The following is a 12,819-nucleotide window of genomic DNA, read 5'->3' on the forward strand; positions in this document are numbered from 1 at the left end:
ACACTTCGTTTCATCCCCACGGTCGCCCCTTCGCTCCACACACTGGCTGAAAGAACGGCAGAGGGGCGGGGCCGGGTAGCCGGAGCGAGAGAGCACTATGCTTTATAACGAGATGAAATGGAATGAAAAACGTGAGAAGTGCACGAGAGGGGAAAGAACATGGTAAACGTGGGAAAATAAGCCAAAAAACCTCTTTTTGTTTTTAGAGTTTTAAACTGTGAACTTACACAGATGTACATATTTTCCTGTCTCACCTTGAATGTAGACGTAACTGGTGTCTAAACATTGTTTTAAAGTATGCATAAAATTCAGGCTGCTGTTTTTAGTTATGTGATGTACTTTTATCCATGTTTGTAGATAAGTGTCATACAGTGTCAAACTGTATAAGCGAGTCAGTTAGAGATTACATAGTAGTACTTTTTGAAATTCCACTGTAATGCTCCATATATGCTCATTCAGCTAAATATCTATTAAATACAACTGAACCTGAACTTCAATGTAATAGATTCTGTAAATCTAAACCTAAACCCAACCCTAACTTCCACCCAAAACCTAATCCTAAACATAACACTTACTCCAATCCTAATTTTGTGAAAATTTAACTGAATTTTGTCAGATAATTTGTTTATAATTTGCAGATTTGTAAATAATCTGTAGGAGACTATCCAAATAAAGCGTCGCTTATTATGTAACATGGTTTGCGGCAAGCGTGTGATAATTTAGCTATACGGTTGGCACTGGGCTCACTGGTGCTTAATGCTTTAATGTTATGGTAAAGATGATCGATATGGGAATTGTAGGTTAATGCCAGTATCTGATATTGTTTGTGTACATATGTACTAATACTGAAATATAAACATATTTAGAATATTGAAATGTTAACCACTTGGATTAACATACAGTGAAATATAACATTTATTTGTAAAGGGGTTGCAAATAAAATTACAGTAAAATGCAGTTACTTTAGTGCAGTAGCCTAGGATCCCCTAAACATTCTGCTATTCTAGAGTACAATAAATACATCAACAAACATCAGTTTGAAATATTGGTCAAATCTGTCTGCCAATACTGGTAGGATTTTGATATCATTGTGCATTCCTAGTTTTTGGCTTTAGTGTTATTTTTCCTGTATTTAATGTTGAGAAATCATTTCAAATTGAAATACAGTACAGTGCAAAAGTCTGAAAAAATTAGATCTATTTTTTATCTTGGCAGTAAGTGTTTATTTGTAAGTGTTTATTCAATGCAATAAGCATTGATTTTATGTCTCTCAATGTGTTTAACCAAATTAGTATTATTTGTAGCTATCATCTAATACCTGGTTTATCTAATCAGTACTTCATTATGTTAAATCAGGTGTGCTCATGATGGAATTGAATAAATCCATTCAATTTCTGGAGGTGTCCAGGAGAAATCTGGAATCAAACTTTGCTATCTCGAGATAATGGATACTTTTGAAAATAAGAAATTTGTTGCTTTTTCACTGTATGTTTAAAAAAAAAGGAGAAAGATTATAATGTTAACACAGAAGGTAAAGAATGTCTGCTATGTAACTCAAACCTCAAAGTTAAATGAATGGGTTTTGTTTTTCTTTTTTCGGGACAATATATAGGGATGTACAGATATAGGAACTGCAGACCGATGCACATCAAATATTGCTCCGAAATATCAGTCACATCTAACATTGTGTGCAATGTTGTTTCAAAGCAAATGTTTGCTGATACCAATGTGATTATGATATCATGCATCCCAAAATAGATATCTGCTTTCATGTGAAGGCAAAGTGTTTGCCTCTGTTTGAGACAGAAATACGTAAATATCAGTTTAGTGATAATTCCTAATATTCTATATATTCTAATGAAACCAAGACTTTCCGTCATCAGTGGAGCCATTTCTGAACATTTCTGAAGCTCTACAACAGTGAAACAGAACAAACAAAAATATGCCTTGTTTGTTATTTGTCTTTTTATTACAAGGATATGGACAAATACCAATATCAAACTGTTTTCTCCCTATAGAATTTAACAGTATTTTCTGTTTTCAGAATATGTAGAAAAAAATAAAGGGTTTCTTTCCAAAATGCTTTAAAGACCACTTTCAAGAATTTTCTTTTTACGTTGTTGGGAGTGGACTTGCAATAAATACCAATGCTCTATTATGATTAATGCCACCTTTATTAGAAGAATAAACCAGTTGTGCTTTATACATTAGCTGTTACTTTTTTGGGAAGGAAAATAAAACAAAACAAAACAAAACAAAAATAGTATGAATCCAGGCACAGTGAAGGCATCTTTACCAGAGCGGATTATGCAACAAATTTGGATTCCGATGGGTTCCATTCATAATCTGCTGGGCTTTTCTTGACATCTTTGGCCAAAGGCCCGGACGCCGGCCTGGAGAGAGCGAGTGTTAGAAGGGGAGAGCGTTTCTAACAGGGAAAAGAATGAAGGCTCAGTGTTAGTCAGCAAGGAATGTAAGGAGGAGATGAAGATAGCAAACACAGCTCTCTAATATTAAAGCCCTCTAAATATTTTAAAAACTGTACAGTTGAATAAAATTCTGCTGGGTTTCTAGGTTTAAGTAAAATGTAATAGATTTTTTACAAATGTTTTTATCGATTTTATTAAATTATCCTTCCCTGCAACCTCAGAAATGACTGGACGTTAGATTGGAATGTGCACATAAATATGAAAATACATCATTTTGACCGTGTTTTTCAATTATATTTTTATTTATTTCACTGGCTCATTAATAAATGGATATTTATTAAGTGTTATGCTGTGCTGACATAAATTGGATTGGTTTGCACTGTTATGTTAATCACTCCATTATATTCCTAAAAGAGACAAGCACAAAAATTACATACTTGAGTGTAAATCATATCATAGTGGAAAAAGGCGCAGTACACGTTGTCATAAAATTTGTGCATCATTACACCCTTATTATTAATGCAATAGTATTTTATATAGTATTGTAATAGGAAATGAATATCTTAGTGATTTCTAGTAGGTTAGTTCTTAGTTGCATTATAAAGATGCACTGACAATTTGTCTGGCTTCTGCACCCCTCCCCCCAATTAGCGAAATGGTTTAATTGGATTAAATAATTAGCATTAGAAGCACATGGTCGGTGCTGCTGCTGTTGTCTGCTGAGGTTCAGGCTGTCCTTCGAGCTTACAGGAAATACAGCTAGCATGGTGCTTGATTAAACGACCATTCCACCGCCCTCCCACCCCCAACACGCACATACACCCAAACACACACTTTCTCTCTCGCGCGCGCACTCTTGCTCGCTCTCTCTCTTGCTCTCGCTCGCTCTCTCTCTCTCTCTCTCTCACACACGCACACACAATTTACATGCTTTTTTCCCTAAATTTGAATAGTGTGTGTGCTAGTGTGTGCTAAAGCTGTTGGTATAACTTGATTGAACTATATATTGATTAGAATTTACCTTCTGAAAGAAGGATATGTTGACAGTTTGCATATTTGAAATTCTGCTGCTTTCTTGTCTGTTTTATATTTTATTAAATTAAGTCTTTTTCAAAAACGTGCTAGATTATCTTTTTTCCATATGTTATCGAATATTTGAAAGGCTGAATTTTTTAAGCAAAAAAATGAAAATAAATACAGAAGACAGCATACAGAACATATTATAAAATATTGTAACCTCCGTATGGCACCCAACAGTATAACACTGACTCCTTATAACTCCTTATACACACTCATACACAAGTAATAATGTAATATATATATATATATATATATATATATAATATATGTGTGTGTGTGTGTATATATATATATATATATATATGCAAAAAATGCAATACAAAATGACATAATAATGAAAATAATAATTTTTCACAATTTTTCACATCACTAATCCTAGTAGCTACACTTTTCCAAGTGTCCAGTTTTTGTCTTTTTTTTTAAAAACTCTCATTACTTACTAATATGTGAAATTGTTGATAATATAACTAATACGTAACTAATATAAAACAGTAGTTATGGCCCTAATTCCTATTTCTTTGTTTCAGCCACAGTCAAACTCATTACCAGGACCTTTTAATCTGGCACCTTCCCATATGTTTGGAAACCGGCTGAACCCAACCTCTGCCATGGCTGCCCTCATCGCCCAGTCTGAGAATTCTCCAGCAGGTGAGGTCCAACACATACAGTTTACTCACTCTGTCTTCTCACACAGTATGGCCTGACCAGTATGAACGTTTTGTCACCAATGACTATTTTAAGGAGCTAAAAATTCTGCTAACAGATAAAATTGACTGATCTAAGTATATAATGTGAAACCCAGACTGCTGTAGTTTCAGTTGAACAGGGCTTTACTAACTGAGGATTATCAAATATTAGCTAAATTTCTGTGGCCAATTTCTTCTAAGCCAGGTTGGCTAAAAGCTGAAATTTTGGCAAAGTTTTGTCATTTATTTCATTTATTTATTTAATTTTGTAATTTTAAAAAAAAATATCTTTAGCTCATGCTGTTTAGGCCAAGTGAACATGTAAAAATTACTAGAACCCGCAGTTTCTGTTAGCCAAAGTCCCATATATATTTTTTAAGGTGGTCAAACAGACATTTTAAATTCTTAAATAAAATATTTTTTTGCTTAATTAAATAACATGAATCAAATAAAGTGAGTCTTATTAAAAGCGCCCCAAAAGTGACCCTAATAAGCATGCACAAACAAAGGTTTAAGGCAGAAACTGTCCAGTTGCTGCCCGCATCCCTCTAGCATGGAGTCCGCTTTCTGAAATCTTTCCTCATTTTCTCCCTCTCCTGTTTCTCTTCTCTGCATTCTCCTCGCTCGCCTGTGCCCGTGGAATGTGTGGTCAGCTGAACCCCTCACACCTCCCCCCAAATCGCAGAGAGAGTGGGAGAGAGAGAACAAAACTCCGCAGGACAGACGAGTAGAAAGTGTGCATACCTGTTAAATGAAGCATGTTAGCACTCAAACATTTCATTAATCTAGCCAGTGACTGTGCAATGACACAGTGGGGATACCCTGAAGTTAGAAGGCTCAGGCATACCTTTGGGTCACTCTCACCCCTCCCACAGTCCTTCCCTGCCTAGACTGTGGGGCTCTGCAGAAAAGCAGACTGCACTTTGTAAAAAAATCTCTTCTCATAATACAAAGGTTCTACACCAATTGACCTATCCATGCTCCACCCACAGATACGTTCTTTTGTCGCTGCTGTTGCCCGTTTGGACAAGCTTTAGCGTGCTGGTTTAAGAAAAAACAAAAAAAACACATTCAACCTAATGAGAAACTAGAGCTCACAGTTTATATCACAGTTACATTTAGACTGAATTATCACTCAACCTAATGAGAAACTGTTGCACAACTTTACATTGAAAGTGCGTGATTTATTCAACCTAATGACAAACTGTAGAACACGACTCAGTTTATATCACAATACCTACATGTAAAGTTACTCATTCAATCTAATGAGAAACTTATTGTTGAATTGAAAAACTTGGTCTTGAATTGTTTCCAGCAATTTTTCTTTAGGTTGAATGGGATTTTATTTATTTATTTATTTATTTTTGCCAGTGCCTCTTCGAAAGAGTGTGTTTGTGGGCAGAGCCTGAATAGATTGGTTAAAGAATTAGACTAGAACTGTATGTCCAAGCCAAGAACCTGTTAGGAGCATTTATTTTTAGGAGTGTGGGGGGGAAAGGGACATGGCCTTTGAGAACTAATGGATCGGTCATGCCCCTCTCCTCAAAGGGAGGTCAAAGGGTCTTTTAGCCAACAATAGGAGAAGGAGGACTCATTAAAAAAAACTCACCACTCTTCCTCACTGCAAAATCTAGTCTCTCAACTCAGCAGCTCTATATAGGCAGTGCTGCCTGAACAACAGGACGTGTTAGCACATGTGTTTAGGAATCAAATAATCTGATTTGTTGTTTGAATGGTAGGTGTGGTCAGTATGACAGTATTTATTGCTGTTGGGATAAATTATCACATTATGTCACAATGTGCTTTTCTCAGAATATCGTCGATATCGTACTTAAAGAACAATACGAGGAGAGCATCATTAATCCTATTTAAATGGATTTAGCGCAGCGCTGTGTGTGAAACCAACAGAAGAATAATCACTGTATTTAGAGTTTTTGATATTTGTCGGTACGGCACCACTGATTCCTTTTTTTATCTGTTGTAACTTACTAACCTCAGAAAAATGAAATATCGTGTGTATTAAGGAAAAAAGCCATTGTATTGCACTTTTAAACTAAATACATGCAAAATTAAATTCTGAAATGCTAATTCGCATTTCAAACAGAAAAAATCTTGCAAATAAGGTTGTTTTTCCATCAGTTCTGTACGAAAGAATTAAGCTCTACATCACATCCGTAAAAACACTTCTGGGAAATACTAAATGAGTTTACAGAGAAGTCTTTAATGCACTTCCCCACATTTTAATGCACACTTACTGTTTATTTTGCAGATTTTACATATTGGGAAAAAATAAAACACCAATGTTTTCATGTAGAAAATAAAACATCATTTGACCAAGAATTTTTTTGCATAGTACTGTATGTTCCTTTACTTTCTAATGTCACCTATATACTTTTTTTTTCTTTGATAAGATAGAGATGTTTTAGCTTCAGATCAGTGTGTATTCACACCTTTGTTTTCAGTCAGCTTAGCAAGAGGTCCTAGTTAGTTAATTTTGTTCTTTTCGAGGGGGACGACGCTCGGACAGACGCGCACAGTGTGCGCTAAAGTGTTTCCTGATGCTTCTGGCCGCACAGGCCGGCGTTTTCGGTCCAGTGTGTTTCCCCTGGGGGAGGTCAGGAGGAATAGCACTGGGGCCAGCCTTGGTGTGCTGGACTGGAAAGTGTTAAAACTGAAAAAAGGAAGAAGGGAGAAGGAGGGAAAATAGGGAGGGGGAGGGGTGTAGAGAAAAGGAAGTGGGGGGGGAGAGAAAAATGGGATTGGCTAGCAATGACTGGAGGGGGGTGGGGAGACACGAGAGAGAGAGAAAGAGCGAGGGGGGGGGGTTGTGCTTGGCTTTAAGCGCATATGTGATTCATTACTTTCACTGCAGAAAATGAAAAGCGGTGTCTGGCATGGGGCCTGCAGGCAAGGGCAGCGGGAGCCTCCATGGGAGAGAAAGAGAGAGAGAGAGGGAGGAGGGGTGGAGAAAGAGAGAGAGGGAGAGAGAAAGCGTCTCACTGACACTCAGGAGGTGTCAGTGTGCAGCTTGAGCTGCCAGAGACAGCACTTCAGCCTGAAGATGGATTTCTGTGAGGGAGTTCCGACGGCTTTAGCGGACCGGGACGTCCGCTTTTTTTTCCTTTTCTTTTAAGCCCCATTTCCCTGGATCCTCCATTGCTGGTGCACTAGCATATCTGCGCAACGGTGACTCCTTATCATCCGCACTGTGTTTACCTTTCAGATCAGGAGCTGGGGGATGGTGGGCTTGGCTTCCCCAGAAGAGGAACCCCACCAAAGGCAAACCTCTCCCCACGGTAAGCCCTTATTTACATTCCAGCGCTGGACTCCCCTCCTCTGGGCTCTCTCTCTCTCTCTCGCTCTCTCTCGCGCTCTCTCTCGCGCTCTCTCTCGCTCTCTCTCACGCTCTCTCTCTCTTTCTCTCTCTCTCTCTCTCTCTTTCTCTCTCTCTTTCTTTCTCTTTCTCTCTCGCACTCCGTCTTTCTCCCCCTTTTCCTGGCCCCTTGCTCACTCACTGTGCTCCACTCACTCACCGTATGGCCGGCAGGCTTTTCCACCACTCAGCTGTTTCTCCTATCGCCACCGTTACGAAGCAGTTTTTGCAGGATTTGAGATGACAGGAGCATCAGGAACGAGTTTGTGCTGTTCAAGTGTTGAAAAAGAGTCCACGCTTATAGCTAATGTACTTGATGAGATAAAAATATGATTTTTTTTTTTGTGCAGTTCTAGGAAATATAGCATTTGAATTTGTATTGTTTTGGACGTTTTTGTATTTTTTCAGCCAGTATTTGCATTTTAAGTCCTGAGACTGGAGAGCATTCGTAGGCATATGTGCTGAAGGCAGTGTTTGTTCCCAAGATGTTTTGATGTAAATCAAGTTTATTAAGTGTAACGTCTCGGGGTGGTCAATATTAGCTTAATTATTTTAGTTAGTTTTATTTGGACTGCTTACTAATACTCAATTAAAATAAATTATGCAAATTGTTACTACTAGTTTTATTTGGAAGGGTACCTTTTCATTTATAAGAGCATAAAGACACAAGTCAGTTTTTGCCAATGTGTTGCATGCATGTGTGGATAAATCTTTGTTTATATGGCTTTTTTTTTTGTTAAGATAAGAAAAGTGGTAGCTTCTTGTTAGTATGCAGAATCATTTGTCAAGGACCATTACAGAAGAGAAAAGAAGTGTTTGCACATGCATGTCCGTGCCTGTCAGCCAAGCAGGAATGGCAAGAATCCAGAAACGACATGGAAAACCCTCCACCTCGGTCAACACCTGTGCTTGAACTGTGAACATTTTGCGTTTTATCTCTTTGATCCGCGCTGGAGCAGCCACACAGGCTATTACGGCTTGCCGGTTGCTTGGTGGAGATTTATGAGCGCGCTGTGCCGGTCCATGCCCAGCCCTAATTACCCCAGAGATGGATTCACGTGCGCTGGGGAAGCCCCTGATTGAGAGCCCAGAGCCTGACGCATTCATAATAACACACATCGCTGTCTGTCCAAACAAGGACGTGCTGAGATTTATAGTGTCAGAGACAAACGTCACTTTCTCACTGGACTCATCTCTTCATTACAGCTTTGTCTGATGCTGATACCGAAACCTTAGGTACCAGCTCGTGCTGACATTGATCAGACATTAATTTCTTTAAAAAGTACCCTGCTCAAACACTACTACAGGAAGAAATTACCAGTAATATGACTTGAACTAAATCGCAGTTTTTTTTTATTCATTCAAAAAAACTCACAAAAAAAAATATAAAAACGCCTGCAGTGCAAATGTGTATAAAATTAGACCATTCGAGGTAAACTGCAGTACAGTACTTATCATACTTGGCTGGCTACTCATTATTAATTGCCATATACAGTTTTGCAGTTAACAGTTTAGTGTTAGTGTATGCAGCTATTAAAGCCTAAAGTGGCCAAATTGGCTTATCAGCTATTTTGTTTCCTAGCTGTCCATACTTAGTAGCTCCCAACTGACCACAGAAACAGCTCAGGATCAAATAATCGAACATTACTCACTGCTGCCCTCTAAAGACGCCATCAACAAACATCAAATAAAGAAACATTACTCACCGCTGACCTCTAAAGGTGTTAACAAACATCAAATAAACAAACGTTATTCACCACTGCCCTCTAAAGGGGTTTTTAACAAACATAAAATAAGTAAACATTATTCACTGCTTACCTCTAAAGGTGTTACTAAGCAACAAATAAACCAATAAAATAAACGAGCATTACTCAATGCTGCCTTCTAAAGCTGTTAATAACAAACATCAAATAATTAAACACTACTCACCGCAGCCCTCTAAAGGTGTTATAAACAAAAGTCAACTAAATGTTATTAACCGCCACCCTCCAAAGGTGTTCAGTCAGAAGTTACAACTGCTGTTGTCGTAATACCTATGACTCTTCTCAATAAATATGTTTTCTGATTTCTTCTTATTATTTTTTTTTCTCTAACATGCGATCCAGTATTTTTCCACTTTTATCAGCCAGATACTGATTAATAAATCGGTCCCATCTCTAGTGTGAAAGAGCGGTTTGAACGATGAAGTGATGCCAGATCAGAGGTAGTGAAACACAGTTTCTGGTAGATGGGTCCATCTGTAGAACAGGGCCTTTTCAGCTCCTGAGAAACCTCCAGCAGACTGCAAATACACTTCCAGGCATGTAGGAGGAAGCAAGGCTGGAATTTGGCCTTTGGCACAAATCCCGGTCTGATTACAAACCAATCACCTTACTGCATTTTAATGAATGAATTAATGCATTGTGTGCACAAGGGCTCCTTTGCAGTTGCAGTGCTCTTTGTACATAGTCATTATCCTGATCTTGTGTATTAAATAGTAACAGTATTGTGTGCTTGTGTCCCCCCCATGCTCTAAGCTCGCCGTTAAGCGGACTGCATATCCGCTATGACCCGTCGGGGCCCCTGGTGCCAGGGCTCGGTTCCAGCACAGACTCGTTGCCTCCTGTGGCCACCAGCATCGAACAGCTACTGGAGAGACAGTGGAACGAAGGCCAGCAGTTTCTCCTTCAGCAGGGATCACAGGAAGATGGTAAGGATGTCCACACAAACACTGAGGGACATTTATGTATTCCATGCAAGCAGTTCATTGACATTGTATCAAAACATTTTTAAGCTTTTCAGATTTTTAAAATTTTGTTTTGCTTTGTTTTTTTGCACCATTTAAAAACAACACCTGCTTTGTACCTTGTAAAAACTTCATGGCGAAGAGACAAGTAGAAGTTGGTCAGAACTCAAATATAGCCCTAGAATTCTGACCAGACCAGAACCACATCACTCTTCACAAACTGACCCAAGTTCAAAGCAATTCTGTTCAAAACAGAACTTAACTGGCCCTTCACCCAAACCTTGTGTTTGAAGTGATAGTGCTAGTTAAATTGCAAATTCGGGAGAGTGCTTCACGCTCTTGGGACAAGTAACTATTGCAGATTCGCTGAAAAGATAAATATGTACTATGGTTATTATCAGTCACGTTAATTTGCTTTTTCATGACAGCCCTAATCCATATACATGCATGCAGAAGCACACTTGATGATACTGCTTTGTTGCTATTTATTTAATGAGTTTGTTGACTTTTGAGTGTGTGGCTATATGTAGATTTGCTGTAGAAGATATCTGTTGTAACAAATAGTGATGACTAATTCCACTGATTTGTTCGTTAATCACTACTTGTGGCTTTATCTTTTTCTTTTAAGTAGTTTCTTAGTTCTTCCCTCAGAAAATTGTATACATTTTACAGTTTAACCAAAATATTATTGAAACGTCTCTTCTCTTGCCTCTGAAGGTCTCTGATATGCTGTATTTCCGACAGCATAATTGAGTCCATACATCCCTTCTTTATGTATATGTAATTACACCTTCAGTCATAAAAAGGCCCATTACACCGCTTGTCAATCAAACAAACTAAGTCTGTAATTGCATCCAGTCCCAGGGCTTATTCTAATACAAGTCAGCTTCTTTTCATTAACCAATTAATTAATTAATTTCATTTACCACAGTAATTATAAGCTCTATTACTTGTCAGGATTTGTTTTTCCTACCTTAATTTCTCTAATATGAGAGGGAAGAAAAAAAATGGTTCTCCTTTGCTAGTGAGCGCCTAAACGAGTCTAGGTCAGTTGTAGAACATGAAGCTTCAGAGGCTTTTCTTTATGAGTAGCAGCTGTTGGTTTTGTGTGAGAGGAAATACTGGCGGCTGCTGGGGGGACGTTACAGGCGGGGTGAAGGGGCCTCAACAGGAAGTGGTGGGCTGGTTGTGTAGAAGGTGCCCTTTACAGCTGATCTGAAACCAGCTTTGTGGTTCTTGCAGTTTGTCTTAACATTTGGTTTTGTTTGAATGTAACTGGTATTAAATCGGGTCATCTGAAAAGGGGCCTTATTTACTGGTTGTGGAAGGAAACAGTGCGCAAAAACAATCTTTACTATCTCTACTAATCTCTACTTTTGTGCTGCTGGTTTCATCACTACTACAGATTCAAAAACGTGTCTTTTGGTTTCTGTTTTTAGTAGTGTTCTTTCTGCAGGTTAAAGGGTACTTCCACTAATTTTTTTTAAAGTTTTGGTCTAATTAAATGGTTGAGATTCAGGGTGGCTTGATTTGAACAACTCTGTTTTAGAGAAAATTACCATGTCTGAATTTCTCACAGTGGTGGTGATGGGAACCAGACGTCTGACCTCAGACTCCCTCACAGAACGTTATTACATGAAATGGTTATAATAAATGAGATTATGGCCTAAAACCCCTTCATAGTAGAGGGTTCATAGGGTGTATGCAGAGCATTGTAAGCAACATAGTCCCCAAAAAATATTTTTTGTTTTCCCTTCTAGATGCATCACTATTTTGCCATCATCAACGTTACAAATAAAAGCTCAGAATGCAGTGTTGGTTCACTTGTGGTTTTGAGTAGTAAATAAAATAGCCACCACTGTAAAGAAATCTGAGTCTGTAAGTTTCTTTACAATGAACAGTTTCACATCAGACCTTTCTGAATGGCTGTTTACATCTCAACTATTGAACTGTGAAGATCAAAAAAAACAATAGTGCAATTCCTCTTTAAGCTAGCAAGCTGCCAGGTTTAATGACCACCTCCTATTGTATCATCTAACAATAAAAGGAAATCTGTGTATGTGTACTTATTGGGTGCATATTAGTTATAATGCCATGCTCTGTGTAGGCTAACCACTCATTTGTAGCAGGCTTGTTATTAAAAAGCAGAGACCCAGTGCTTCTATAAGCCATGAATCTGGTCCATAGCTTTGAATAGCTGTGTCAGGCAGTTTGAGCTGATGTTTTGCTTGGTGTACAGATGTTGGACATGCAGTAGGACTGCAACAACTAGTTGACAGAGCTGATTAGTTGTAGTCAGTGCTTATAGTGAGAAAAGTCAGTTTTAGTCTAACTAAAAACAAGAGTGCCTTATAACATTCATATAAACGTGGTTATTCTGACATACTGCAGCACACCACAGGTGTAGGGGCAACATAGTTTCTAGTGTTTTGTTGCACCATGAAAGAAATCGGATGTTGCACAGATGAAGCTTTGATGGTACTACTGTGATGAGGCAAAATAAGAGGAAATAGTGGAAGCAGGAAA

The 12,819-nt window shown here is 38.3% G+C and overlaps 1 protein-coding gene across 3 annotated transcripts in view; it reads left to right on the plus strand.

Annotated features, from left to right (window-relative positions):
- Nucleotides 1-12,819, plus strand: part of mllt10 (MLLT10 histone lysine methyltransferase DOT1L cofactor) — an 84,541-nt gene that overhangs the window by 61,794 nt on the left and 9,928 nt on the right. For all 3 annotated transcript variants that reach the window (XM_036558782.1, XM_036558784.1, XM_036558785.1), the window contains 3 exons: nucleotides 4,037-4,157; nucleotides 7,419-7,491; nucleotides 10,085-10,257. In XM_036558782.1, the coding sequence (XP_036414675.1) occupies nucleotides 4,037-4,157; nucleotides 7,419-7,491; nucleotides 10,085-10,257 (367 nt within the window). The remainder of the gene's footprint in view (nucleotides 1-4,036; nucleotides 4,158-7,418; nucleotides 7,492-10,084; nucleotides 10,258-12,819) is intronic.

Source organism: Colossoma macropomum, unplaced genomic scaffold (assembly GCF_904425465.1).
Source record: "Colossoma macropomum unplaced genomic scaffold, Colossoma_macropomum, whole genome shotgun sequence".
Taxonomy (NCBI): Eukaryota; Metazoa; Chordata; class Actinopteri; order Characiformes; family Serrasalmidae; genus Colossoma; species Colossoma macropomum.